Source organism: Lagopus leucura, unplaced genomic scaffold (genome assembly GCF_019238085.1).
Source record: "Lagopus leucura isolate 7727_CA_CO unplaced genomic scaffold, USGS_WTPT01 Super-Scaffold_100021, whole genome shotgun sequence".
NCBI lineage: Eukaryota > Metazoa > Chordata > Aves > Galliformes > Phasianidae > Lagopus > Lagopus leucura.
Window position 1 is genome coordinate 10,184,314 of NW_024962274.1, and position 27,926 is coordinate 10,212,239.

At 39.4% G+C, this 27,926-nt stretch overlaps 2 protein-coding genes across 6 annotated transcripts in view; one reads left to right on the forward strand and one right to left on the reverse strand.

Moving 5' to 3' along the window:
• The window catches only part of PIK3CB (phosphatidylinositol-4,5-bisphosphate 3-kinase catalytic subunit beta), a 92,714-nt gene extending 72,180 nt beyond the window's left edge, over window positions 1-20,534 (forward strand). For all 5 annotated transcript variants that reach the window (XM_042878240.1, XM_042878241.1, XM_042878242.1 and 2 more), the window contains 11 exons: window positions 1,868-1,989; window positions 4,998-5,141; window positions 6,054-6,153; window positions 8,629-8,807; window positions 9,435-9,544; window positions 9,862-9,940; window positions 15,218-15,385; window positions 15,868-15,991; window positions 16,682-16,827; window positions 18,360-18,492; window positions 19,006-20,534. In XM_042878240.1, coding sequence (XP_042734174.1) covers window positions 1,868-1,989; window positions 4,998-5,141; window positions 6,054-6,153; window positions 8,629-8,807; window positions 9,435-9,544; window positions 9,862-9,940; window positions 15,218-15,385; window positions 15,868-15,991; window positions 16,682-16,827; window positions 18,360-18,492; window positions 19,006-19,143 — 1,443 coding nt within the window. In that variant the 3' untranslated portion in view covers window positions 19,144-20,534. The remainder of the gene's footprint in view (window positions 1-1,867; window positions 1,990-4,997; window positions 5,142-6,053; window positions 6,154-8,628; window positions 8,808-9,434; window positions 9,545-9,861; window positions 9,941-15,217; window positions 15,386-15,867; window positions 15,992-16,681; window positions 16,828-18,359; window positions 18,493-19,005) is intronic.
• Window positions 20,535-24,943: 4,409 nt separating this feature from the next.
• Window positions 24,944-27,683, reverse strand: CUNH17orf50 (chromosome unknown C17orf50 homolog). Its single transcript, XM_042878524.1, has 3 exons — window positions 27,667-27,683; window positions 27,407-27,569; window positions 24,944-25,411 (listed from the first exon to the last, which is right to left on the reverse strand). The coding sequence occupies exons 2-3, from the start codon at window positions 27,544-27,546 to the stop codon at window positions 25,129-25,131; spliced, it is 423 nt and encodes a 140-aa protein (XP_042734458.1). The 5' UTR covers window positions 27,547-27,569; window positions 27,667-27,683; the 3' UTR covers window positions 24,944-25,128.
• Between the last annotated feature and the right edge of the window lie 243 nt (window positions 27,684-27,926).

A 27,926-nucleotide genomic window follows, 5' to 3' on the forward strand; every position in this document is an offset into this window, starting at 1 on the left:
GAAAAGGAATGCAGTGTTTGTTTGCTTATGCATAGATGGTATTGTGGTTTATATTTGAAAGCTGTTGTTGGCAGCAAGAACAGCCTATCTGTAAAAGTGAGATGTTATCCCTAAGCATGCTCAATGTTTCTGTAGTACTTAGACATGTAAGCATTCCAACGGGCTTCACCTCAGCTGAGGTGCAGCAATCTCATGGAAATGTAAGAATTCCAAAACAGACAGGACTCATACTTTGCCTCTTACTGAAATCATACAGTGCTGGCTGTGTGTTGCAGTAGCTGTTCTACTACAACACAATGTGTGCCTCAGTAGCAGAAGTGCTTTGCAGTGAGAGTCTGAGAGCCAGAGCAAAAAGTAACAGTTAAAAAAATAAATAAATAAAAAATGGCTGTTGACATGAAAAATGAACTGAATAGCTATGTTCTGATTTATTGTGGCTCAAATACAGTAAAATCTCTTAGAAATTGAATATTATATTTGATTGTAAACCATCTATATTAATTCATGGTGTTTTGCGCAATGGATGAAAGCAGCTTTCCTGTATTATTTACCACATAGATTTCGTCCAAACTCTGGTTGTGTTGTAGCATTTTAGTAGTGGAATTGCAGTGAATGAATTCCCAAGGTATTTGTCCTTACTGTCACCCTGCAGTGCAGTGTGGTGGCAGAACTTGTTGGCAGGACTCACAGACAGTATTTATTCTCAGAATAGGAATCGGTCACTGTTAAAAAATGAAATAATATCCGACCACTGTCACTCGAGTGGAACAGTTTAAGTGAGGGCGACCTCTCTGTTGTCTAAGCAGATGAGAGTATTTCATGCTGCAGGTTTCTTCTGTCCAAATACAACAGGCATTTCTGATATCCTTTGAGCTGCCCTTCTGCGCCACTGATTTGCGGTGCCTTGGATGTGGAGCTAAATGGACTGCACTTCTTTTAATAAAAGTTCCAAGGAAGAATGTGGACAGAGAAATATGTCAAATGGGGAATTTTCTAGGCTGTTTCATAGGTCAGTTAGATCTTGCTTCCTCCAGGTCATAATCAGTTAAAATGTTGTCATTTTTCTAGCCTCTCAAATGATTTCAGCAATGGATACTGCTGGCAGTCAAAATGAGGAGATCTGTATCTTCAAATAAAATTCATAGTGAATGTACACATTGTAGGTGATGAATTTCAAAATTCATTCCTGGATATGAAGCATGTAATGCCTCTTTGACCTTCCTTTTCAAGTTGTAACTCAGATTCCCCATTAATTTTGAACATTGATTATTAACAAAGCGTTTCTGTATTTGTGTTGTTTCTGCACCTGATTTAAAGTGGCTTGTCTAAAAATCCTGATACATTTGTTTTGAAATTTCTTCTGTGTCGGGCAGGCATAACTGCTGTTTGCATTTTCAACATCTGTTTTATGGTATTAAGTGTCTGCTCAGTGTTAGTATTTAGTTCAGAAATTCAGTACAAGTGTTCGTGGTAAGTAAGTGTTGATGGCTGCAGTGTTTCTTGATGTAAAGACTTGTGGTGCTGACCCTTCTGAGCTAAGGACTGAACAGATTTGGAGCGTATGTTTTTGTGGAAAGATAATGTTTATATTTAAAAACATCTTTATTTTTAATACATATGCTAGATACTGCATTTACACGTCTAAGCCTGTTTAGTTTATCTAATAGTGTACTGTTTCAGTCATATTGCTATGTACATATTATTAAAAATATATCCTTCGTGGATATCTTCATTGAAATGCAATAAAAAGGATTCATTTCATGAGACCTTTAGATGCTTTAACAAATGCTTTAGTGGACTGTTAGATCAAATTGTTTTCTTAAATAACTTCTTTAACTGTAACCTCACAGTCTTCTTTTTAAAACAGCTTCAAGCTCTCCTTCAGATATGGCCCAAGCTGCTGCCTAGAGAAGCTTTAGAATTGTTGGATTTCAATTACCCAGACCAGTATGTGAGAGAATACGCAGTGGGTTGTTTAAAGCAAATGAGGTGAGTTTGTAGTGTTATTTGTTCAGCGTGTGAAATGTTCTTGAGGTGTGTGCACAGGGGAATACTGCGTTTTGGTTGTCTCTAGAAAAAAAAAGCTTCAAGAGGAAAGATTTAAGTGGACAGCCTGCTGTAAATAATGACCAAATAAAGCAATCTTTCTCGATAAGCAAATTGGCAGCCAAATGAGATCTCCTTATTCTGATATCTTGTATTCAAAGATCATTATTTTCCATGCTGCTAAAGAAAACTGGTGTACTTTTTGTTCCAGAAAGTTGTGTTCGCTCCTTTCTTGGACAAAGGGTGAACAAAGTATTGTGAGAACTTTTTAATGATGGAAAGATGAAGTATCACAGTAGTCAAATAATGCAAAAATGTCCATCCTGCTATTTTATGCTTTTTGTCAGGTATTTGCTGTATCATTTAATAGAAATGTTTGCCTTTATGTAATGTGCTACAAAAGAGAATTCCTGCTTTGATTGATTTTCCCAGTAGCCTCTGCTATCTAAGTTCTTCCCTTATCACGTACATTTTACTCTTCAGTGTAACCTAGAGGAAGATTTATTTCACGTTATCATTTGCAGGACTACTGTATTTCCTGTCCTTGAATTCTAATGTCTCTGTGGTGAATAGTTTAATGATTCATTTTTTAATGGTCAAGGCTATGTATTTGAAAAACATATTTTGACTTCTTTCAAATGTAAACAAGCAGTTTAGCTGCTATCCAAATAATATTGAATTGTTACATCTGGAATTATTTCTAGAATTCTTAGTTCTGGCTCTGAAACAAAATTGTGTCCAGTTGGGTATCAATTTCCAACTTTAAAAAGTCTGCCGAAGACAGCTGGTAGAAGCTGTGAATCCTAATAGATAAAATGAGAAAAGTAGGGAAAATAAATATAGCACAGCATGATTGAACGTTTTGACCAAGTTACTGAATGGTGTTCCCATGGGTCAGCACTGGGTACAGTCCTGTTTAACATCATCAACTTGGACGGAAGGATTGAGTGCACCCTCAGCAAGTTTCCAGGTGATCTGAAGCTGACAAAGAAGAAGGCAGTGGTGCCGTTCAGTTGAGGCTTGGACAGGCTGGAGGGTTGGGAGGAGGGGAACCTTTTAAGAGTCAGCAACAGAAGGTGCAAAGTCCTTCACCTGGGAAGGAATAACCACATACATCAGTACGGGTTAGGGGCTGGCCTGCTGGAAAGGAGTTCTGCAGAGGAAGATCTGGGTGTCCTGGTGGACAGCAGGTTTGCCGTGAGCCAGCGGTGTGTCCTTGTGGGCAGGAAGGCCATTGGCAGCCTGGGGTGTATTACAGAGAGCCTGGCCAGCAGGGCAAGGGAGGTGATCTTCCTCCTGCACTCTGCCCTGGTGAGGCCACATCTGCAGCACTGTGTCCAGTTCTGGGCAATCTAGTTCAAGAAAGACAGAGACCTAGAGAATTCAGCAGAGGCCACACAGTTGTTTAGGACCTGGAGCATCTCCTGTACAAGGAAGGGCTGAGAGACTTGGAGCTGTTCTGGCTGGAGAAGGCTGATGGGAATTTACAGTGCTTGTAAATGGGCAGGAATCAAGTGGATGGGGCTGTGCTCTTTTCATTGGTGCCCGGTGGCAGGATGAGGGACAATGGGCTTGAGCTGGAGCACAGGAAAGTCTACCTGAACACAGGAAAGAGCTTTACTTTGAGGATGGCAGAACGCTGAAATGGGCTGCACGGAGAGGTGGAGTCTCCTTCTCTGGAGATAGTCAAACCCCAGCTGGATGCTTTCCTGTGTAACTCAACCAAGGGAACCTGCTTTAGCAGGGAGTTGCTCTAGGTGATGTGCAGAGGTCCCTCTGAGTCTATGAAGGTTTTCAAAGTAAGAGCGAGAGAACAGAAGAATATTTGCATCTCCCAAGTCCTCAGGTGATGCACAGAAGAATTGCTGCTCTTTCCCTTTCATCCTAGGCAGAGGATTTGAATTCTACAGACCATTTATGAAGAGGGAAGACATTTGAATGTAAAAAGTCTGGGAAAGTTCAGGTTCTGTTCTGGATTAACATAACTCTCAAGTGTTTGAGGGTTTTGTTGTGATGGGAAAGATGGGTACAGGATTTTAAAGAAAATTATTGGAATTATTTGTATTATGTCACAATATTAAGTACTTGAAGTATTTAAAACTACTATATTAATTAGTACACAGACTTTTAAAAGAAGTGTTTCTATGGACTATTGCTAAATGCTTAAATTTGTCTTCCTGAAGTACTTTGGGCAAGATGATGTTTTTTTAATATTTTTTTTTTTTTAAGACAGGGAGGAAGATCACATGTTGGTATGGTTTTTAAGAGCAAATCAACAAAAATAGAAACATTTTGGCTAAACTAGTTGTTTTATAATATATATTTTAGTAAAGCAGCTCATTCTAGCTTACAGGTAGCAACTTCTTAAGGTAGCAACTTCTTAAGACAGGTTAGTTAAATTACATTCAGTGGAGTGAATATTGCTTTTCTTTGTTTAAGTTGGGTAACTTTGAAACAGGTTTGCACATATTCTTAGGTATGCCTCAGGGGTCTTTTTTGCCCATGCCTGTTGCAGTTAGATAACTGGTAGGTTACAGTGCTTCCAAAGGTACAGTTTCTTAGTCAGAAGTTGAGGGCAAAGAAGAGTGAATGTTCTTCTGTTCTTCAGAAAAACCTCTGGAGCAATTAATCTCCTGTCTGGTTAACCTGGCACTCAGGCTGAGGTGTTGATCATGTAACGGATCATGATAAAATACCAGGTTCTACTTACAGGTTTGATAGCTTTAAGAATCTTTTAGAATTATAACATACTGATTAAGTGATCAAATCTGGCTGTTGCATAAGTTGTGTGTGTATTCATATTCTTCTCTAAATGATTGAAAAGTTGGCATGAAACTGAAGCTATGGAAACTAAATCTGTCCTAATTGGGTTTATCATATGCATCTGAATTTCTGGAATGTCATTAATCTGGTTATTCTGTTATTAACTGATCTTATGTACCTCATTCTAGTGATGAAGAGCTTTCTCAGTATCTTCTTCAACTTGTGCAAGTCCTGAAATACGAACCTTTTCTTGATTGTGCTCTCTCCAGATTTCTACTAGAGAGAGCACTTGCTAATAGAAGAATAGGACAGATGTTGTTCTGGCATCTAAGGTAGGAACGTTTCTCTTCTATTTTTCTGAAACTGTTGATGTAGATGGGACTTCTGGTACGTAGGTCAAGATGTTAATATTTGTTTATTTATTTTTACGCCCTTGGCATTTATTGATCAAAGCCAGCCTATAGTTGAAATTTTATTACTGTGCTTTGTAATCTGCTGTTTGAAGAAAATTCCTCTAGGCAACTGTTAAGTTAGGTTTGTGTTTGATTTCAGTGCTTGTTTTGACTGTGCATGTAGTAAAACTGCAATACTTACACCTCAACTGTGAGGAAAAAAATAAATCAGAAAATAACAGAAGAGCAGTTCTGTGTGCTCTTGCTGTATGTGATGATCAGTTCCATGAGTTGCAGGTACCTTGCAGCATTTACTTACATGTTGATTCTGTTTTTGGAATCCAACTTATTATTCTGATATTTCTAAGTGAAAAGAGCAAGCTTTACTTGAAAATGTTTTGGAGGATTATTGGATAATTGGCACTGCACTGAAGTTCAGTGGTTTCTTTCAAAGTGTTTTTCCTCAGAGAAATTTTGTTTTTTTCTTAAGAAGTTTTGAAAACACACACTTGAACATTAGCCCTAACTCTCAATATCATCTATTAGCACTGCTTTCTTTAATATAAGCAGATCCTGAAAACAAATATCGAATTGCTACCGCTTAACAGTTTTGCATCTACAACAGTCCAAGACCTAGAAACAAGTGGTATGTGGAAACTGGCTATTCCTTATGAGTGTTCAGCATGCGTGCGTTGTTATTTCTTACAAAATCTAGCTTTTATCTAAAAGTGTTCATCAAGTGTTTTGTTTTTTTCTTTTTCTCAGTTTCAACAGCTTTAAATGTGTATCTGTAAAATTGTGCGGTCTGTTCAGATAAATGAGAAACCTTTCTGCTGTGATGTTCCCTTGCAGGTCAGAGGTTCACATACCTGCTGTTTCAGTACAGTTTGGTTTGATACTTGAAGCTTACTGCCGAGGAAGTGTTGCTCACATGAAAGTGCTTGCTAAGCAGGTATACAGTCCTCTCCTCCTTTAAACTCCACATGCTAGCTTGTAACTCAAATCCTTTTCTATTTTCCTCTGGGCCGTAAGGTTACCTTGACAAATCCATCTGTTTAGGAAAGAGGAAGGTGAGATGGAGAGGAGAAAGCGTGAGTGAGAGGGAGAAATGCATTTGGATGGGTGTAATGAAGGAGCTGCTCTCCCTGGTACAGAAAGCAGCCAGTGCTGTGGGATCTTAGGGGCTGCTTTGTCGTGTTCTGAGAAGTGCAAGGTAGTTTGAGCAATGTGCTGCATTCTGGGTTGAGCAGTAGGCTGCCCAGATTATTGGCAGAAGAGTTTATGTACACTTAAAACTTGTGACATTTTTATTTTGCCCAATAGAAACTATTGCGTTTCTATCTAAGCTTCATATAGATGAGTCCAGGACAACCTCCTACAGCTTTTGCTTTTGTTAGAAAGTGATGCCAAAAATGCTGAAGCTGTATATTATATATAAATACATGTATGTATACATATATACACATATGTATATATATATAAATTGTATCTAAATTATATATACATAAATTGTATCTAAATTTATTTAGATACTTTATATATATATATTCATTATACATATATAAATTGTAGTTCTCCCTGGAAAGAAAGACGTTGAAACAAGCTAAATCATTTAGTGTTAATATGGATTTGTTATGTTTTTTTCCTTGATAACAACAACAAAAAGATATTTGCTTTTAAGTACACTTAGTAAGTATATTAGCAGACCATTAAGGAGACTCACACATTGTGTTATGAAGGCTCCAATACAGTTTTAGCAAATAAATGTGGATTGTTACTGTGAAATCTTTGAAAATTACAGCTCTCCTGGAATTACTCTATTTGCTGTGTCAGGGAAAATAAGGACAGAAAAAGCAACTCAATAAATGTTTGGTGAACAGTTTTGATACTGTCAGTATTGCAGATGTACTGAAAGTGACAAACCAAGCAGGAATGCACTGTTGTGCACTTTGTTACTGGCATTCACAGAACACAGAAAAGACTCATATCTTACATGAGTGCTTGTTAGTATTGACAGAATCATAAAAAGGTTAGGTGATGAAATGCTTGCAGCAATAGACCTAAGGTCAGTAGAGTTTTTGTGCATTTCACAGGAAACAAATGTCAGTACAGTCAAAGAAGGGGCACAAAAATTCCCAACTGTGCAAACACGGAAGAAATTCAAAGTAGAAATACTTCAAAAAGTTCCTGTTTGTGCAGCCCAGGTTCCATTTTGTTCCCTTGTCACTGATGTTTGTACAGCTCCAAGAATAGTGGAAAGGCAGAGTGCTTTTGGTTTTGACAGATGGCTGACCTGGCAGGTCTCCATTGCCTCAGTTTTATAATCAAACTGCATGCAATTTCCACAGCATCCTGCCTGACAGGGTTCAGTCTGTCTGTAAAAGTGCTAAGTCTTGACTCAGCACCTTATGAATTGAACTGAAGCTTCCTTGTATAGAAATCAGCTTTTACAGTTTGCTGCTGTTTGCTAGAGAACATACACATTGCTGAGCATGTCAAGTACAGCTAGTGTAAATGCAGTTGATGGATCTGCTATTTGATATTCAGCTAACTGCTTAGGTGTAGGTGCAGCATGGAAGTCATAATCTTTGTGTGAGCAGTCTGGGTTTGTTACCAGAAGGTTTCTCTCTGTTAACAGTATGTATGTATACATTGTTAGCTGTTTTCTTACAAATTGTACCTGTAGAAAACTTCTTTAAACAGAGGGAAGGGGGGAAAATAATGGGCTTAACCCTTCCTTTTATACATTGTAAGAGTAAAAATAGATTGTCTAGGTGATACCTTAGAATGTAAAGCATCCTAATTGATTAGAGCATTTAACTTAAGCCTAAATTTTGCAGGGTTTTAATGAGCAAACTTTTGCAGGGCAGGCTTAAGTGTTCTAAGCATGTGTAGTTGTGTGTGTGCAATTGTCTGCAGTCAGTCACCTGGGCATTTGGATCGTATGCCTCTAACTGCAGTGTGAGTGAAGTATCTGCATCCGTCAACTCGAGTCCTGTTTGTAGGAGTACAGAGCACTCAGTTTCTGTTGACTTCAATATGGACTGAAGCATCTGTGCTGTGCTTTGTTGGACTGCAGAAAGTTGAATTTTGTAGGACTTTCAGTAAATGTCTGCACCATACATGAAAATGTGAATTTTGCTGGAAATGTTGAGTCCTGCTTTAAAAAGTGACTTGAAATTTGAGATTTCCTGCCATCAGTGTTTTTGTTATTTGTAAAAATGGTGCTTCTAGAACATGAGTAATTTAGAAAAAGCTATTCTCCAGTTTTTTATTTTTACTGATTATAATTTCCATTGTAAAAGATGTTGTAAAATTACTTAATACTTCAGGTAACTTTTTTTTTTTTTGCTGTCAAATGAGATTTTACATATTGTATGATGTGCAAAGTCAAAGCAATAACTTGACGATAAACTATTTCTTTCAGGTAGAAGCTCTTAATAAAATGAAGACTTTAAACAGCCTAATTAAGCTGAATGCCATGAAACAAAGCAAAGCAAAAGGAAAAGATGCAATGCACACATGTTTGAAACAAAATGCTTACAGAGAAGCACTCTCTGACCTCCAGTCTCCTCTGAATCCTTCTGTTATACTTTCAGAACTGCAGTAAGTAAAGGATGAGTGAATGGTGTTACACTGTAGATTTTGATTGGAAATGCCCAAGTAGAAACAACTATTGCTTGAGCTTTGTGCTGTTAGCAGCTACGCTGTCACAGGGAGCACTTGCTACAGGGAGAGCAGGTCTGCTGGCAGTCTTCCTGCGCTCAAAGAGCAGTTAGCTTGAAGATGTTTTGTGGTCTACCATGTAATTTAATACTCTTAGTCAATGTATTACATGGCTAAACATTTTAAAATATAAGCCTAAATGTGAGTTAGACTGTGTTCTTGACTTCTGCTTGTGACAGTAAGCACAAAAGTGTGATTAAAATATTTGACAGCACTTAAATGGGAAGTCTAGAAATGAGTAGGAAGGTACAGAGAAGACATTTTCTGTGTAAATGTAAGTCTTAATTTAGATGTGTGTGTGCTGTTCATGGCGTCCAGTGTAGTCAGTGTGTAACAGACTCATCCATACTTGGTACACACAGCATAGTAGTAGAGAGAAAGCTGAGGTAGCATTTTTAAGCACTTCCTAATTGGAAGTCTACATTTTCTACTGTTTCAAACAGTGTTCAGTTCTGTTCAGCTGAATTATTTTTGGTGGACTATAACATCTGTCATATTTTCTTCCAGTGTTGAGAAGTGTAAGTACATGGATTCTAAAATGAAGCCTCTATGGATAGTGTACAACAATAAGATGTTTGGAGGAGATCTTGTGGGCATCATCTTTAAAAACGGCGATGGTAAGCAGTGCTGAGCACTGGGAATTTTTCTTTCTTCATTATTCTCACACTTGCACTGAAGCTGTGCTGCTCTGTATTTACCAGAATTTAACAGGGTTTACTGCAGCATCAATAAACAAATTAAGCATCTTCTTCTGACTAGTTTTCCAATTACAGATTTTGCCAATCACGATGATACAATCCCGATCAACCCCTCTTTAACATTTAGTACTGATGAGGATTTGTAGATAGCTTTTTCTGAAAGTCTTATGAACATTAGGAGGTTTGTCTCCAACACACTGAGAAACTGAGGCAGCAGTTGCAACCTTCCATTACAGATCTCCGACAGGACATGCTGACACTCCAGATTTTACGTTTGATGGATGTACTTTGGAAAGAAGCTGGCCTGGATCTCCGGTAAGGAGCTCTTGTGGGCTGGTTTATATGGATGGGGAGTCCACTCTTACCAGTAAAACTTTCCTGTTTAGTTGCTTTCCCTACCATAGTCTTTCTAAATGTCTGTGTTAGTGCCAAAGGTTTCAGTTGTCATAGCCAAGGTGAACAGGCTGTAGGAGGCACTCGCCTTACCCACAGAGATGGCTTCTCTGCAGTTTATTCCTGAGATGGCCCACATTACCAAGTAATTTCTCCATGCAAAGAAATGCAAGAAGTGAAGTAAAACACAGCATTTTAACTTACTATCAAGCAGGGTATTTGACCTGGTACACTGCATCTCTCACGGTGTATCTAAGTTGCCATACTGATTGTAAATCACAATGTTCATGCTGACAAAAAGCACTGCATGAGGGAGAAAACAGTTCTTCAATAAAGGCTCCAGCAACCAGGTTCTGTGTCTTTTTATTGCTTGGTAGGTTGCTTTTGATGTTTGTTCTATCTGTTTTCTCATGTAACAAACATGTCTATTAACTGTCATTGATTTGGGAGTATAAGTAAAAATGGGGATTCACTTAGTGATATGTGGGAATTAGAACTCCTAGGTTCTAACACACATATACAAATGAAGGAAAAATATTTTGCAGCTTCCTCACTATTTCTGCTCCAAATTGTACATTTTGATGCCATTTCAGTTTGCAGTTCTAAGTTAAAATGTAAAAATCGGTGGAAAATAAGCAACATTTTGTGCTAAAGCTTCTATTTCTGCTTGCAAGTCTTGTGGGTACCTTTAATGTGCATTCTGGAGTTTCACATTGTGCTTTAGCAAGAAAAGAGTGTTATTCAGGTGTCAAAAAAATTCAGAATAGAATTATCTTTTTATCTTAAAGTCTCCTGCAATGTTCTTACCTTCATATGATTGGTAGGATAAGCACGACTTCTTTATCAGAATACTAGAGGATTCCAATGAGGAAAAGTACTTAAATATTATTTGAAAGACTTCATTTGGATTCTTTATGCTCAGCTTTTCAAATCTTGTGGTTCAAGCATTAGTGTGAGTTTTGTAAGGTGTATAACATCTGCCCATAAGTAAAATTGGAAACTTAACAGTCAGGAAAGTATGCTACTTATGGAGAGATTCCTTGGAGCAAAGCATGGGATGAAAGGGGAAAGTGAATAATAAATTGTTTCTGGAAGTCTGTGTTTGCTATGAGATTGCTGAGTGTGAGTTAAATTGAACACTGAAACTTTAGATAATCGATGTCATAAATACACTGTGAGGAGGCAGCATTAAGGGCAAGGACAATGGCAGCTGTGCAGTCCCATATGAGGCATACTTCACTCGCTGCTTTCGCAGAAGCTTCGTTTGGGGTTCCAGGCAGGGCCACACAGCATACAAAGCAAACAGGAATCAGCATCAGGAGTCATTCCTGACTAAGGCTTTTTTTTTTTTTTTAAAACCTCAAAAAATGTGGCTCTGATGTCCAAAGATTTGTCTTAAAACTCTCAGGAAAAAAAAAAATGTAGAAAAGGGAAATTCCAGGAGGAACTCAAGTTCTATAATTGGCCTCTTCCATTTATTTACATAACTGAGAGCATCTTCCTTCCATTCATCCTTTTTTTTAGTTCTGATTATGAAATAAAATTCTGGGACTGAGGCAGGGTTATAGTTGTGTATCTATCAAAGAGGTATTAGCCAGCATTTGCCAAGGAAGGGCTCTAAAGTGACCTTAACTGGCAAAGGATTGGCTAAAACAGCTCTCTAACACCAAGAGGATGAGGATGTAGTTCAGAGAAGACTCTGTGATCCCTAGTCTTTGTTTGCAGTCTGCATGCCTCCTGAGAAGAGGCAACTCCTAACTCCATGAATGAGTAGCAGCAGGAAGAGGTTTTGTTGCCCTGTTAGTGAGTCAGGCTTGTTTGTTGGCTTGCCTCTCACTGCTGGCATTAGGAGACATCTGTAACAGGAGAAAAAGTGGTGTCGCCTACTTCTGATTTTCTGAAAATACAGTTCATACATCAGTGCCAATAAACGCAGTCTTTTTTTCTTGCTCTTTATCATCCTTTGAGGTTTAAGTTTCCCTCAAGCTGTAGCTTCCTTTTTTCTTTTGTGGGTGCACAGTCGATTTCGCACTTTCAACATTTTCCACTACAGAGTGTTTGATAATTCAAGTAAAAGCAAGGCTTCCAACATCAGTGCACAAACGCTGCTTGCTGTTCCTCCTGGGGAAGTAACTCCCAATCTAGAATATCTTGGTACGTCAGAATGCATGGCTTCCGTGAAGCATGGATCAAATGGCAAACACTGTGCTGCCACTGAGGTGCTGGGGGCAGCATCGCTTTCTGTGTACATGCATTGCAGTTCCTAATCAGTCATTAGGAATATAAAATGAAACCTTGGCTCTGCCTGTGTCTTTCACTAGAAGTGTGAAGCAAGCACAATATCGCCATGGGATTTCTCTGCTCTGCAGAGGGGCAGCGTGTGTGGGTTTTGAGATCTGCAAAGGTGAACAGGAACTTTTTGGGGTTTTTTGTTCCTGTTTGTTTTTCACTGTCAACTATTTTGTCTCCTGGGTAAACTGGCCTCTAGCACACATGGTGTGTTCTGTTGTTTAGGTTCCTGTGTGTGCATTCTGACCAAATGTTGGAACCAGACCAGGGTTTGTATCAGAAAAGGAAGTGTGCGTGTGCAGCAGGATGCAGCAGTGTTCTCTGTTAGTTCCTTCGTCCTGGGCTGTCACTGGGTGCTTTGTAGAGTGCCCAGTTGAACAAAGCTGAAGGTGCCTCTGCTTTTCAGTACAGATCCAACCATTAGACAGCAGAGACCAGCAGCAAAGATGAATGCTACTCTGTTATTTGGAGAAGTCTGACTCGGAGTTCTCTTTAGATATCAGTCACTCCGGTGCAGAGAGTAATTAGAAAACAAAAAAGCATATTCTTCAATTAATCTGCCTACTTTAAGCAAACAAAAGCCCTACCTATTCACTTCTGAAACAAAGTGTTACCAGAACACTGAGTTGGAAATAGCATGCTATGGGATCTGCAGTGTGGCAGCTCTAATGAGAGCAAGTTTCACCAAAAGGTATTTCTGTGGCTTTACCTGTACTGCAGCATTGCATTTGTGCTAGGGGAGAAATTAGTAAGGTCACAGAACAGCAGAAAGTCCTAAATTTGAGGACTTTGATCTTTGTTGATTAATGTTTAATGTGGTAAATTGTCACAGAAGTATTTAGTATGGAGTTACTTTTTGGACTGGTATGGGGTGTTGCAAAAAGGTGTGTGAAATCTCACATTAAGTGGCTTTGTTTGAATGAAAGGTTCGTAAAACCACTGAAAAAATTATTTTTGACAAGTTTAAAGCTTATCATTGTTTTGAAATTGGACCTGAAGTTACAGAGAATGTTTTCATAAAGTACCAGAATTTGGGGTTTCATTGAGGAAGAATTAGATTATTGAAATAAAGAACAGTATTAACAGTTTTCCCCCTTCATTTATGTTGAATTTTGAGAAAATGAAGAAAGAGAAAAAATATCTGTCCTGCCCAGAACTGCTGCACTGGTCTGTCAGTGCTCTTCACATGGTGTTAAAAAAGCAGGGCGCATATCCTGCTGACAGATGGTGAAGTCATGAGGACTGGGCTGAGATGGAAAAGGCTGAGCGCATTTGTCCCTAACTTGACTCCTGTCAAAGTGTCTCTCTGACAAGGATGTTTTTTCCTCCAGTTGTAAGCAAAGAGTCCTCAAGGGGCTGAACGCTTTCATCATTGCTTGCTTTTGAAGGGGAAGTTGTTGGACGTGTGCCCAGTGAAGCTGCAAGTGGGGTGGGTTGAAATACCATGGAAGAGGGCCAGCGTGCACTTTAACCTGGCAACGCTTGGCTTACGTTTGTCATGTCATGATAAGGATGGGCAGTGCTTCCTTGTGTCATGCATGCTGGCTTTCAGTGATTACAGATACGCTTCTGTTCATTGTGAGAACCCTCTGGCCTAGAGTTGGGATTTTTCATTTAATACATTAGAATAGGAATGGAATGAAGTTTCCAAATCTGCATTTCTTACTTTGATTTGAAGTTGGATGTTCTCTAAATGGCCTTCTGAATCTCGTCTTCTGTTCACTTTGTTGCCAGTGGAAAAGAGCACCCAGCTATGTGGGTCTTAGCACTTAGAGCCCTTCAAGGGTGCGTTATTGCTGTAGTAGAGAAACTTCTATCTAACAGCTCTTATGCCAAGAAGCTCCAATTAATTTTGCCTGGGTTTTTATTTATTTTTCTTCTGTGGCTTTAGATAATAGTCTGTCTCACACAAGAGGTACAGTTCTGCTTTGTAGAAATCAGGATTAATAACTCTGTAAATGCAAATGATGCAAAGCTTTGTCTTTCTATCTGCACACCCCCACAAATTTTATGTCCTGCACATTTTTATACAGCTGTGTAAGTTAGTGCATACTACTTACTAATTGTGCACTGCAATTAGATTTGCATGAGTATTATATGTTTTTAATACAAGGATGAGCAGAATTGAGAGAACATCTGTAATCTGAGATGGCTGAAATGAGAGTAGGCACCTCTACTTGTGATGCCGTGTCTTTGGAGACAGCAGTTGTGATGGCTTCACTCCTCTACGATAAAAGAAACGCTTTGGAAAAGTGCACTTACATATTTAGACATATCTCCCCTTGATTCAGATGTTTGTCCATGTCTTACTTTAATGCAGTGGTGCTGTCGATACTTGTACTCGACAGTGTGTAAATGCACAGCAGTATTCTTATGTATCAGGTGAATTGGAAGATGTACTCCTGTTTTCCATTATTTTTCTAGCTTAAGCCTAGAAATTAATGGGAGATGAAAAATATTATTTCATTTCTGTGCTTGAAAAGGGGCTTTCTAGCGTTTTAAGTTGAAACAGGAAAAATAGGGAAAAAAGTCCATTGTTTCTATTTACACAAATAACCTACAGTACAGAATGAACTTGAGTGTAAATCTGCTTGGCCACTTAACCAGGAAACTATCAAATGCAAATAAAGGGCTCCCTCTATAGTTTCTCCTATAAAATTACAGGTAATAGTATTATCTAATGGCAAAATTAAGGTTGTGGTTAACTTCTTCTGTATGTGCATATGCAGTAGGAAAAATGAATGTTGAAATGAATTGCTGTTATTTTAAATTTGCAAAGCAAATCTGTATATTAACTTCCAACAATGTAATGTTAAATTAAATCAACATTCAGCCCTCTGAAAATATTCACGTGGCAAAGAAGCATTCTTGCTATTTTTGGCTTTAACGTTGATCTTTGCTTTGTTTCAGGATATTGCCGTACGGCTGTTTAGCAACTGGAGATCATTCAGGCCTTATTGAGGCTGTTTCCAGTTCAGAAACCATTGCTGACATTCAGTTAAATAGTAGCAATGTTGCCGCCGCCGCTGCCTTCAACAAAGATGCTCTCTTAAACTGGCTGAAGGAATACAATTTAGGGTAACTTCTACAATTGTTTTCTCATCTGCAGTGTAACCTACAAAATTCCTGCAGGTCTGTGTTTCAGTGTTCAGGAATGTGTGTCTGTGCTGGCAGGCACATCGCTTTCTTTCTTCAGCCTGTCAGATTCTGACTCAGCTTCAGATTGCCCTTGGACATCAGACAGTGGTCCAGCAGGACTTCTGACATTTGCAGCACTGTGATTTCACGTTGTTGAAGATGTACTAAATTAGGCCAAACAAACAGGAAGTAAAACAAAACAAACAAACAACTTCATGGGTCTCAAATCTGGGAGCTATTGCCACAGTTGGATTTCTCCAGTTTTTCATACCTAGTTTTTACAGTGTTTTCTCTCAATTAAATCTGATTTTGCAGTATTGTAAGGGGATTTTCTTTATCAAACCAAAAGTTCTTGTTCGTGTCGAGTCACGGTTTGAATTGTCAGTACAGTACACTGATATTAGTTGTTTTTGTATTTCTAGAGATGACTTGGACCGAGCCATTGAAGAATTCACTCTGTCTTGTGCTGGCTACTGTGTAGCTACTTACGTGCTGGGGATTGGTGACAGGCACAGTGACAATATAATGGTCAGAAAAAACGGTCAGGTAAAAATCTTTTCTGTAGGCAGAACTACAGCAGCTGTATGGGAATCTCTGTGAGAACTTCCAGTTTCTTTTGTGCATCAGTAGGATTAGATCTGAAAGTCGTGAGGTTTCTTTTTTTTGGGGGGGGGGTTGGACTCGATGATCTCTGGAGGTCCCTTCCAACCCCTACAATTCTGTGATTCTTTTGTTTACTGAAAATCAGAGAGAGCAATTTTAATTTAAAGAAAGGTTGAAATGTAAGAGGAGTGGAAGGAGCAAGCACTGCTTGCTTTATGAGCAGCTGTTTCCCAAGTGAGGCTGTTGTACAGATGTTTCTCAGGGCCCCTGAAAGGCCAGTTGATGGTCCAGAGTCACAGAACAAAAGCTCCTTTCAGAGCATCTTGCAAAATACCATCTTTTAGAAATGCACAAAGTATAGTTTTGAGCTGTGTAGTTTTCCTGAATTTAATGTCTACAGATCAGAATCTTGAAAACAAGCTAGAGGTTGTCTTTTCCACATCGGTTTGTATTAGTGTCAATTGATAAATCAATCTTGACACATTGTAAGATGAAGTACTCCAGGCATACTCCAGTATGCTATGAGGAGTAACAGCATGAGTTAACTATTCTTGGTAGCAGCATCCTGTAGAGGTATTAGAAAAACTAATTATTTTGTTGGAGGAATTAATTTTTTTTATTGTTATTTTTTAGCTCTTTCATATAGATTTCGGGCATATTCTTGGAAACTTCAAGTCCAAGTTTGGAATTAAAAGGGAAAGGGTGCCTTTCATACTTACCTATGATTTCATTCATGTTATTCAACAAGGGAAAACAGGGAACACTGAAAAATTTGGTCGGTGAGTATTATTTGAATCTCATCCTTTTGTAACTGAGATGACCTCTGGTGACAGTTTGCAATGCAGCAGCATCTTGTCCAGTTCCTTTTGCTAATCTTTTCATGTGTGGAACCGTGCTAATGTGTTTGTTACAACCTGCTTCTCTGCTTGAGCTAGAATTTATATACAGACTACTTCGTACATTAGAAACTGCAGTGGAAAGATACAGTTCCATTTTATCTCCTCCAGCAGGTGATGCAGGAGGTGGCATCTTCTCCTGTGATGGTTCTGTTGTTTTTGTTGTGCCTTCCCTTAAGCCTTCAGCAGCACACGAGGCACTAGGGAGTGACTCCACAGACAGGATGTTGTTGGACAGGATGAGTGCTGTTCTTGAACAACAGGTTTCCTTTTGCCCTTTCTGTCCATCACTGCACATTCAGTGTGCTAATTAGTCATGGCCTTATTTTGGTGCTTAGGTATATATGTTTTTGCATGCCCTTCCCATCTTGGGTTAGAGAGGTGCAATGGAAGACAAAGGTATGTGATAAGGGAGAGCTCCCTTCTTAGCTCCTATTTACTGAGGAAGGTTTTTCTTTTCCCTTTCTGTATCCTTCCCACCAACTGACAGGATGGTCATTCTGCATGTTTTGCTCTCCCTGCTGTCAGTTTTCCCAGGAAGCGTTTATTGGCACAGATATAAAATTAGGCATTTAGATATGGCTTGACAAATTCTGTGGCTATTTCTGGAAGCAGAAGGTGTGTGTGTATTAGGAGAAATGGCAAATAGCTGCCATTTCTCTCCTGGACTGTAATAAAATGAACCTGCAGCTCTGTTTTGAAAAGCATGAAATAAAGGTGACTGTGCTGCCACAAGAGCTGTAGAATATGGAGTAGTTTATACAGCAGTAGGATTCGCTTGAAAAATGCCTCAAAAAATAATTTGTTTTTCTTTCAAGTGTAACTTCTTAGTCTGAAGGAGTCTAGCCCTCATGGAAATCTACAGATTGGACAGTAGGCATAATGCAGTGACACACTGAGGGAACTGAGCAAGTTCTGAAATGAGAGATCCTGATGCCAGCTTTAGCAGCCAGTTCAGTTATGATGATGTTAGCAGGAAGGAATTACTTCACAGGGGTAGGTAGGATTGGAAGAGAGTGCTTTAGTGCCTTTGGTTTCAATCACAGATCCACTGTGTGTCATCATCAGGGCATTTATCATAAGAAATTATCAGAGAGATGGGACAGTGACATTTATGTTGTTTGTTTGTTTGTTTTGCCTTTCTGAAGAACTGTGTCTGTTGTAAAGCTTTTAGTCTTTTCTAACAAGGTTTTAAGGACAGTCCAGAGAGGTATGGGATATGTTGTGAGAATGCAGTGGAGCTTCTATAGACTCAGTGCTGTTCCCTACAACTGCTGATTGCCTTTTCTACTACTGTGTTCCCCAGATACACATTTTAGTCCAGATAACAATTTTTGGAAATGATTACCTGTTTGTCAGCTGTGTGGGTTCTCATTGTTGTATTCATTGCACGTGTTTTTTGGTTGAATATAAAGGTTCCGCCAGTACTGTGAGGAGGCATACCTGATTCTGCGAAAGCATGGAAACCTATTTATTACACTTTTTGCACTGATGTTAACTGCAGGGCTTCCGGAGCTAACCTCTGTCAAGGACATCCAGTATCTCAAGGTAAAATTGAGATTTACAGCTCAGCATGATCTTAGCGTTATTCTAGAATGTGAATTTTGGTTCAAAAATGTACAATTTTTAATTTATTTCAATTTATTTCAAGATCCCCATGAAGTTCGCAAAGATTCTTTTTTACCTATGTAGAATAAGATACACATTCCTTCTGGGGGCTAAAAGGAAGTGATGAGTATTTGTCCCTCCCAACCATTGTGTGATGAGTTTGGTATTCCTCCATCTTACATCTTACATGCAGCCATTTCAGCGGTGTTTGCCTCTTGGCTCATTGCACAAGCACAGACCTGTAAAGGTGACATTTATTTGCTTAATTCTTTTCTTAGTTTTACCTTTAAACTCGGAAAATATCACGGATATATTGCAAAACAAATAATAGGTGAAAATTTGTCAAAACAGGAAAGAGCAGAACGTGGTTTGTGTTTAGAGCTGATGAACATAACTGTGGATTTTAAATTTGCAGTAATGCTGACGTGGTTTGGTTTGGTTTTCCTGTCCCAGGATTCTCTTGCCTTGGGAAAGAGTGAGGAAGAAGCACTGAAACAATTTAAGCAAAAGTTCGATGAAGCACTCCGGGAAAGTTGGACTACTAAAGTGAACTGGATGGCTCACACTGTTCGCAAGGATTACAGATCCTAGAAGAGTTTTGGATTTGCACTAAGCTGAATGTTACCTTGATAAGTGTTTTTAAATGGGATCTGTAGTATGGACCAATAAAACTTACTTTAAATAAGAAAACAAGTCAACAACAATAAGAAACGGGCTGAAATAATTCCTGATTCTTTTGCACTCTGCTTCTGAATGCCTGATCCCAAGACTGTGTCCACAAACAGTGACCAAGTGGATGACCAACTGGATAATCAGTTCCTGCTGACTTTGCACGCTGAGAGCTACTAGGCATTTTTAAATATCCTTTGGTACTTTATGGAGGTGTAAATATTTGTTTGATGCGTTAGGGTAATGTACTCTAACATGCTCAGGAGGTTTGAAGACCTCTAAAAGAACTGTTTTTTGTTTTAAAATTGGGACTTGAAGAGTAAAATTTTCTTTATTCTAATCTAGCTAAAAATGACCATGTGTATATATTTTTCATATGAATTCTGCCATACTGGCACAGATGCATTAATTCTACTGTAAATAGCAACCACAGTATCGTTGTACTACAGGAAGCTGCTTAATGTCTTATACTGCTGCCAAAAGATGAGCACCAGGTATTTGTAAGGTTTCTTGCAGAGTGATGAGGGAGGCAGAGACCTCTGAAATGTTGCAGCATCCGGATAGTCATGGTTGCACGGTTTTGTTGTCCTGATGCAGGACACACAAAGAAGTCTTTCAGAAAGAGGAAAGGCTGATTTGAAATATGACTGAAACCCCCCTTGAGAGTAGCCTCCCATTCAGCTCCTGGGGCTTTTCTACTCCCTAGGAGATGTGTTCAGTTCAGCTTCAACAAGAAGCTCCTTGCAGCCCTTCATTGAAACCCTTACGTCAGATTACTCGTGCCATGCAAATGTGCTGTCTTATAAACACGGATGGAAAATTTTAATACGTATCATACACAGTGTTTTTTAGAGCATAAATACCAAAAGAAACCAAATTGTTTTGAAAGTGAGTGAGTGTGGGAATAGACAATTCCGTAGAACACAATGAGAGGTCATTAATCTTTTCTGTATTTATTGAATCTTGCAGTAATGTTGCTATACCAAGATATCTGTGTTGAAGATGTTTTCTGAAGAAACTGGATTTGTTTTAATTTATTTAGTGAGGTACCAGGCTTTTAGGTGCTTAAATGGAGAGCAAATCTGTGACGTGCAATAGGAACTGCTGGTTAAAAGATGTAACATACTGTTTCTGAACATCAGCAAGATAGACTTTAACTACTGCTTGTTCTCCAAAGAACGCTGGTAGCTCTCAATTCTTGTTGACATTTGAAAGAAAATTAAAACATATATTTACTTTTTGGCTAAATTGTTGTTTTACATAGAAATGTTTTATGTAGGAATTTAATTAAAAGTGGTTTTACTTTGTTGAGAGTGGGGTTGTTGTTTTTTATTCATTGTTCTGTTTTTTTGGTGTGGGCCTTCTAAAAGGTTAAGGACCTGTCTGGGGCCAGGATATCATTTTAGGTACTGATTTTATTCTCTTGCCCTAACTCTTGGGGCTAATCTGTCTAACAAGGTCTCTGCTTCTAGAATGTTGTAGAAGTAACAAAAGCATTGTCATTATGTGTTTATTGATGTTGTAGAAGCAGACGGAAGTGTTAGAAAGAAACTACTCTTCAACTGCTAAAAGAAGTGATTTCATGCTCAGCTAATTCACAGTGTGAACGTTTGTGTAAGCAGCAATTCCTAGACATGTTACATTTGTCTGTGAGGTGGAGTGCCCAGAGGTCTCTGATATGTCTCTCTGGTACATTGTGTTCAGGGACACACAGCTTTTCTCAGAACTTGAGATACAGTTGGCCACCTTGACTTCTTGGGGCTGGTGAGCAAGGCAGATACCAGGAGGGAGCATGATTGCATGGTTGCACCCATAACTAGCAGTGCTGGTGAGATCCAAGTTCCTCCACAGGCTTCTTGTGAGACTTGGAACAAGTCAGCCAAACCTTTGGAAGGGATGTAGTTGTGTGCTGCTGAAAAACTAATTGTAAGCTGTGAGTTCTGCTATAAATACAACACTGTCAGTGCAGGTTGTTGCATGTTAAGTTATTTGCTTTTCTCCAAGTCTACTTCTAATCTGATCCACACATTTCCACCAGGAAGATGACTGCTTCTAAATGAGTCCTGCTTCCCAAGTCCCTCATCGGTACTGGCAGAGGAGAGATACCTATGCACTGCTTTTAGAAACAGCTGAAACTGGGTGTGTGCTCCATGTATAATGTATCTATTAGTTCTGGTTTTTATTTTGATTGTATGATTTGCCTTTACCTTGTATTATGTGATTTGTGACAAATGGTGGCAAATGCTGCTCTTACATTCTGCTTGTCTTATATTTGCTTTCCAAGCGAAGAGCTCCCATGGAGTTGTCCCTCACCAGTAGAGCTGCTTCCTTTTTCTTTTATGCTGGTATCAGTTTTAAGTGACAGTGGTGCACTGGTATGATAGTTCAATTGTTCACAATCTAGTGAATGCCTTCCACAGAGCCTGTTTGTATATGGAGTACATACAGTCCAGTATTCCTCTTTAATTTCCCAAAGCCATTGAAATGAGATAATTAAATTGTATGGGCTCTCAGTAATTAAGATGCCAGGCTAAGATCATGGTTTTATTTCCTAGGAATGACTCCAATCCTAAATCTTTTAAGCATGTAGTCATATTTCTATAACTGTTCCTTCAAAATACATTGTATTGATATTATATGTCTCAGCTGGCTTTAACTTCGATACCGAAATCCTGTGTTCACATAATGCACTCCTGCTTCTGGCAAGATTTTTAAAACATTTGAAATTTAAAATTAAAAATAAAACCATCTGGTGTATTAGTGCTGAGAGATTAGGAAATAGAGCTGTGTTGATGGAAAGCACACTTCACCAGGTGCTGTTGTACGAGTTGGAAGTGCTGCACTGCTGCTGGAGTGCAACATTTTACATATGGCTTTGTATTATTTGTAGGCTGGCTCAATAGTTGGGTGTCAGACTAATTTCAGGGTAGTGGTATTTTTATTTCACTGTCTTTTATTGCATTCCTGACCACAGTACCACGCTAACTACTCCACTGTCTCATCTACTGCAAAACTTTTGCTTGTGACATGTTTGTCTGCAGCTGACTGTTGGTTGATGTAGTCAGGATGTGAGGTGTTAGTAGTGAAATTATTCCTGCAACTGGAGTATCTGTGCAAATTAATCATGGGAAGATCATAACAGATAAAATCTCAAGGGATTTAAATAGACATAGGAACTGCTGATGCTTCATATTTCTGGCGTATCAGTTCAGAGAGCTAGCTTTGCCTTTCCATAGAATTTAGTTGTGGTCACATGGAGTTTAGATCACATGGATATGTGAGCTTCCTCTAACAGCTTCTGTGGGAACAGCAGAACCTGTAGCCCACGTGGGGTATTGGGGAACACAGCTAATTCTCAGTTAGTGCAAGGACTGAGGAGCCAGCAGAGCTGTTTTCTAACATTCCCATGAGGACACTGAAGACTTTTTAGCTGAAGTCTGAGTGAGCAGAAGGAATAAATGTGGTCTCAGGAATATGCAATTGCAAGCAGATATGTGAAGCAAATTTTGGTAGCTTACCCAGGAAGAGTGCAGTAATTTTAACAGCTAATGATACTGAGAAAATCTGAGTAGCGTGCTGCTCATCCTTCCTTAATGCATAATAAAAATCTTGTATTTGTTCTTTTTGAGTGTGACTTCCTGACTGATAGAGTACGTGCTTCTGCCACTGCTGCCCAGGGAGTTCAGTCATTTTAGTAGCTGTTCCTCAAATGCTGTGGCAAAATAGCATTTACTGCTGACCAAGTGAGAAGACAAGAAAGCTTTTTTTCCTTAATGAGGTGGATTTGCGTGCTACTATTATGCTGATGCCTTTCCAGCCACATTAGCCTACATGGGGAACTGCATCCCCACTGTCTGCCCTCTGGTAAACCACAAGGGAAGATGTTGCCAGTCAGATGCTGACATAACCTTACCTGCTGTGTCATTTCCAGAACATCTGTCTAAAGGCTCAACTGCATTACTTGTTTTAACAGGTTTTACTACGTTGGATCAGATTTTAAATGATGCTGTTGTGATGAGTCAGTCCTTCATCCTTCTCATCCTGTCACTTTGCTTTTCCTCAGGTGATTATGTTGAAGTTTTCCCTGGGTTTGCTTGATGAAGTGGGATGGGGATTCATTTATATTCCTTAAGTAGTTGTATGGCTTACTCTTGGAACGTCTGTGAAGGATCACACTTCAAGAATTTTAAAAATAGTGATCACAGAGAAGCATAAAAGATTAATTCTGATTTGCCAGGCATCATCTGGCTTTTATGAAGCAAATGAGTGGAAGCAACAACTGAGCACCATGGAAACATGGTTTCCAAGGGATTACAACTCTCTGTAGTGTAAGGATGTATGCAAGATCTAATTTTTTGTCTGGGATTTCTACAGCTCTTTCTTCTGGGAGCGCCTCTATCCACTGAAGTCCAGGGAGAAATGAGGAACTGGAGTGGTTTGTTCTTGCTTGTGAATCCTGCCTTTATCCCACCTTAAATGGAGGTTTGCTCCTTTGTCTTTCAAGCTTTGCTCAGTGAGCAAGCTCTGGATGCACATTCTGATGTGACCATTGTACAACACAGCCCGAGCAGCTCATTCTAATTCCTGAAGTTGTTTCTTAACCTCCTTTGCATAAGGAATATGGAATCTTTACCTCGCGTATCACAAAGGCTGCTGAGCACTATTGCTCGGGAGTGTGGGAAAGATCTTTCCATGGCTATGAATTTCTTCTGTAGAAGCAGGTTTTCATGGGGCAGCAGGGTGAGTAGCCAACAATATTAGAATGGATGACAGCAGGGCTAATAGTGCTCCTTAGATAAAGAGTGTGGACTCCAGTCCTTGTACCCAACATTGATTGAAATCAAAATGGAACAACTTTTAAAGGGGAAGTGGGGTTGATAGAGAGACTCCCTTCCCCTATGGGCTAGTGACCTGTGAATTTAGGAAGAGGAGTGATTAAGCAGAGGTCCAAACTTTGCACCCCATGTTCTTTTTGCTTGGCTGAATAAAAGGACCCTTAATGTTTTGTATTGCTGAGACAAAGTTTGTTCCTTATCAAAGAGCAAAGAATATGTCCTGCATATAGAGTTGGGGCAGTTGGCGTGGGAGGAAAAGAGGCCCATTGCTAGGCTCAGGGGTAAGTAACCTGCTCCAGAGGTTACCTGTACAGTTAACCTGCATTCCTAAATTCCATAGAGACAAATATTTCTGTATGGCTGCACCTTGAAGCCACCCACCATCCAGCATTGTACATTGGCTAGCCAGCTTTCTGATCATCACTGAAGGGATATGGACATGGATATGGACAGCTTAAGGTGTGGGATTCACTAATAAGCTTTAACTTTGAATGCCAGTGCTGTGATACACAGGCTCAAATACTTTATTTGTGAGTTACTCCTTCTCTTAAGGAGAGGTGCTGAGTCATAAGTTGGGCATTGAATGCTTGAAGGAAATTTGAATGCAATTTTTGTGGCCAGGATAGCCTTTAGAAGCTGTCTTTCCCCCATCAAATTACATACCCATGCCAGTTAATTTAAAAATAAGTTTAATATTCCAGACCACAAGTAACACTGAAACATACCTACACATTACAAACAATTGTAATGTTCTGCATTTAATACTTGCTTTCTCTTTCGCAGCTCAATGTGATAATCTTGATTCCTTGAGGGGAAAAATAAAACTCTTTGAAGCTTTTGAAATCATTTCCTGTTCTTAACAGCTGAGACACTTACAGTTCCTGCTCACAGACTTTATACTGGTTAAATGAGTGAATGTGTATCTGCTACATATGGTAAGTATGAACAGCGTCACAGCTGCAGTTGCTGATGCTGCATTCAGATTGTGCAAACTGAGGCTTCAGCCTAAATGGATCCAAGCTTCAGCTTTCTTGATGTAGTCAGGTATCAACAGGGCGCCCACAGCAATTCGTTAATCACCTCTGCATACTTTCTGGCTTTTTGTAATTAGTGTAGTAGAGCTGCCACGTCCTCCTCTGTCGTAGTGATCAAGTAGGCTGTGAGCAATGAAACTGCTTTCTGAATGCAGGGTCTCACATTTTCGGCAGACAAGGATTTCACATTTTGGACACATTTTTCCAGAATGTGGTTGCCTTAAAGAACATATTTCTTCCCGTGCTGGTTTCAGCTTTTTGGAACCTTTCCTGTGTAAGCATCTCTTCTTGTCTTCAAAACTCTGACTCCTTCCCTGAGGGCTGGAACAGTCAGAGGAAAGAAAGGTGACAAGTTTAGCCTACATATCTCCTAAATGAATGACATCACCAGGAGCAGTTACTGTTGATTTATGAATCCTTACTGAGGTTCTGTGACACACTACGAGCAGGTGCAGAGTATGATCTCCTGCAGAGAACAGGAGGGGGCAGAAAACAGAGAAAACTGGCTCTGGTGTTATGACAGCAGTGACAAGCCATTGTTTTTTTAACATAGAATTATCACAAGGACTGTCCATCACTACTTAAACAAAAATGTAAAATAAAGAAAAAAACTCAGGTTAGCCGGTTAGATGGGCTCTTCAGTTCTTCAGTGTTCACTTCTTCAGTGAGTAACCGTGACATACCCTCGTGCATGAGAACAAATTCCATACAGATATGTGCATCTAAATTAAAGGCTCCTGATGTAATAGACTTCATCGATACTATTGTAAGGGTTATTTTTCTCCTAGCATGCAGAAATAATTATGCTAGCTCATAGACAAGCCCTATCTTGTACTGTCTTTGGGTAGAGGTTGAAGGGCTGGAGGAAAAGCAGCTTTGATACACTACATTTTATACAAAATAATACCGTTGAAGATTAGGGTCATGGTTCATATTCAGCAGCAAGAGCTCACAAACCAGTGCTGAATGGCAGAGATCTTCTGATTTAGCTACACCACTGTGAAAGTTGTGTAGGCCCTGATGGCCTGAATCTTTAGAATTACTGCCATGCAATATGTCTGCAAAAAACATCCAGTAAAATCTGAAGACTCTCCATTAATGTGATTAATGTGTTACTGCTTTTTTTAGATAAAACTGGGAAAAAAAACTGTCACTTTCAAATTACTGTCAAGGCTGCACAGCATGGTTTTACTGCTTACGGTGATGTCTGCCTCTAGAATGCATGCATTAGTAGAATCGTGGATAATAAAGGCAATTCAAGCTCTGGTTCACTAACTTCTTGGATCCTTGCACCTTCCAGTCCACTTCCCCATGAGTGCAACAAGGTAAGCTCCAAAGCAGAGCCCTTGGTATCAATTGTTTGGCAGTTGGACTGATCGAAAGATTCTCTCAAAACCAAATCTGGCCTGTTTATTTTAATCTTATATCAAGCTTGTAACCAGTTGCTGTGACTGTCAAACTTAATGTAGTTAGCTGAGTAATTGCTGCGACTTGCATGTACTTCCTGCTAAGACAGTAATTTCATGATCATTAGCAAAGACAGACTCTTTTTAGGAGGTCTGCATAGAAAATAGCTTTTGTAATGGATGAGGAGAGTCACTTTAAGATTTTATCGTGATACATACGCTGTGTTTATCTCCTGTTAAGGAAAAGTAACATCAAACACAAGGACTCGAGAATTTCAAATCTCACAAGAATGATGGAACTATCTCAAATCTAACAGACCACAGAGCAGTAAGCTCTAGTACATTTTCGACTCCTTGCTCACACTCTGATAAAAGGAATATTTTTCCATTAGTTGTCTTTTTTTTTTTAATCCTCCTCCAACAGGCAGCAAGCACAAAGACTCTATTGTAGGGAAGATATCCCGTAGGACTTGGTAGCTGAAACTTTTCAACACTGATTTTGGTTGCTGCTGCATTGCCGCTGTTTGTGGCACCCTGCAGCTAGAGTTACTTAACTGGTGCAACAAACCTGTTCTTTCTGGAAATGGCCCAGGGCAGCTAGAATGTATGTGCAGACATGAGAATACCGCCCCTCCAAAATCTTCTTGATTGAATGGCAAGAGGAGTCATCAGAAATGATTAAAAGAAGAATATGCAGATACACAAAACTTGGAGACCTTACATTCACACGTCTGTGAGTGGCTTGCTGCTGTTCAGATGAAGTTGTTTAATTAGCCTGTCACAATTTCCTTGTTGGTGAAACTATTAATGCAGCAGAACATACAAAGGTGTTTGGAGGTGCACTGGAAATGTTTATAAATAAATTTCTCATTTGAATAAGTTTACAAAATAGAATCTCAGATGTACTCACAGTTTATTCCTAGGAGACCCAGAGAAGAAACTCAGTCCAGAAAATCTTTTCTTAAATACTCGCTCCCGCTTCTTTCGGTTGTGTTTCCCATCTCCTGTGCTTTCTTCTGTAAGTTCCTTCTTTCCTTTCTGCCAGCTCATTTTATCTGTTGTAACAGCAGCACCTGCTTGGATGAAAGCAGAAGTCTGAATAGCTTTTTGAAATAGTCTCTCCCTTGCTGTGTTGCACCTGGCAAATTCTCGCTCTGTTTCCCTACAGACCTGTAAGGTTCCTGGCTATGCAGAAGGCTTAGCAGAGATCAGCCAGCAGATGCTTTCCATCAGATGGAACAAGTGTGTGCTTTGAAAAATCCTGCAGCCACAAGGCAAATTGGCTATTCTTCCTCAACCGCTATTCCACATGATTATGGAAAGGAGGCTTGGGCATAGAATATAATAAATACTTCCTTTTCCGTGCACTCTTTCATGATTAGGCTCATTGGTGAAAAGCAAGAAAGGAGGAGGAGGCTCATTTGATAAAG

Bases quoted from the DNA above. Each gene is read 5' to 3' on its own strand.
- CUNH17orf50 (XM_042878524.1), bottom strand. From the start codon at position 27,546: ATGAGCTGGCAGAAAGGAAAGAAGGAACTTACAGAAGAAAGCACAGGA. The intron at 25,412-27,406 runs GTGAGTACATCT...TGACTGTTCCAG, and splicing joins GGGTCTCCTAGGAATAAACT to CCCTCAGGGAAGGAGTCAGA.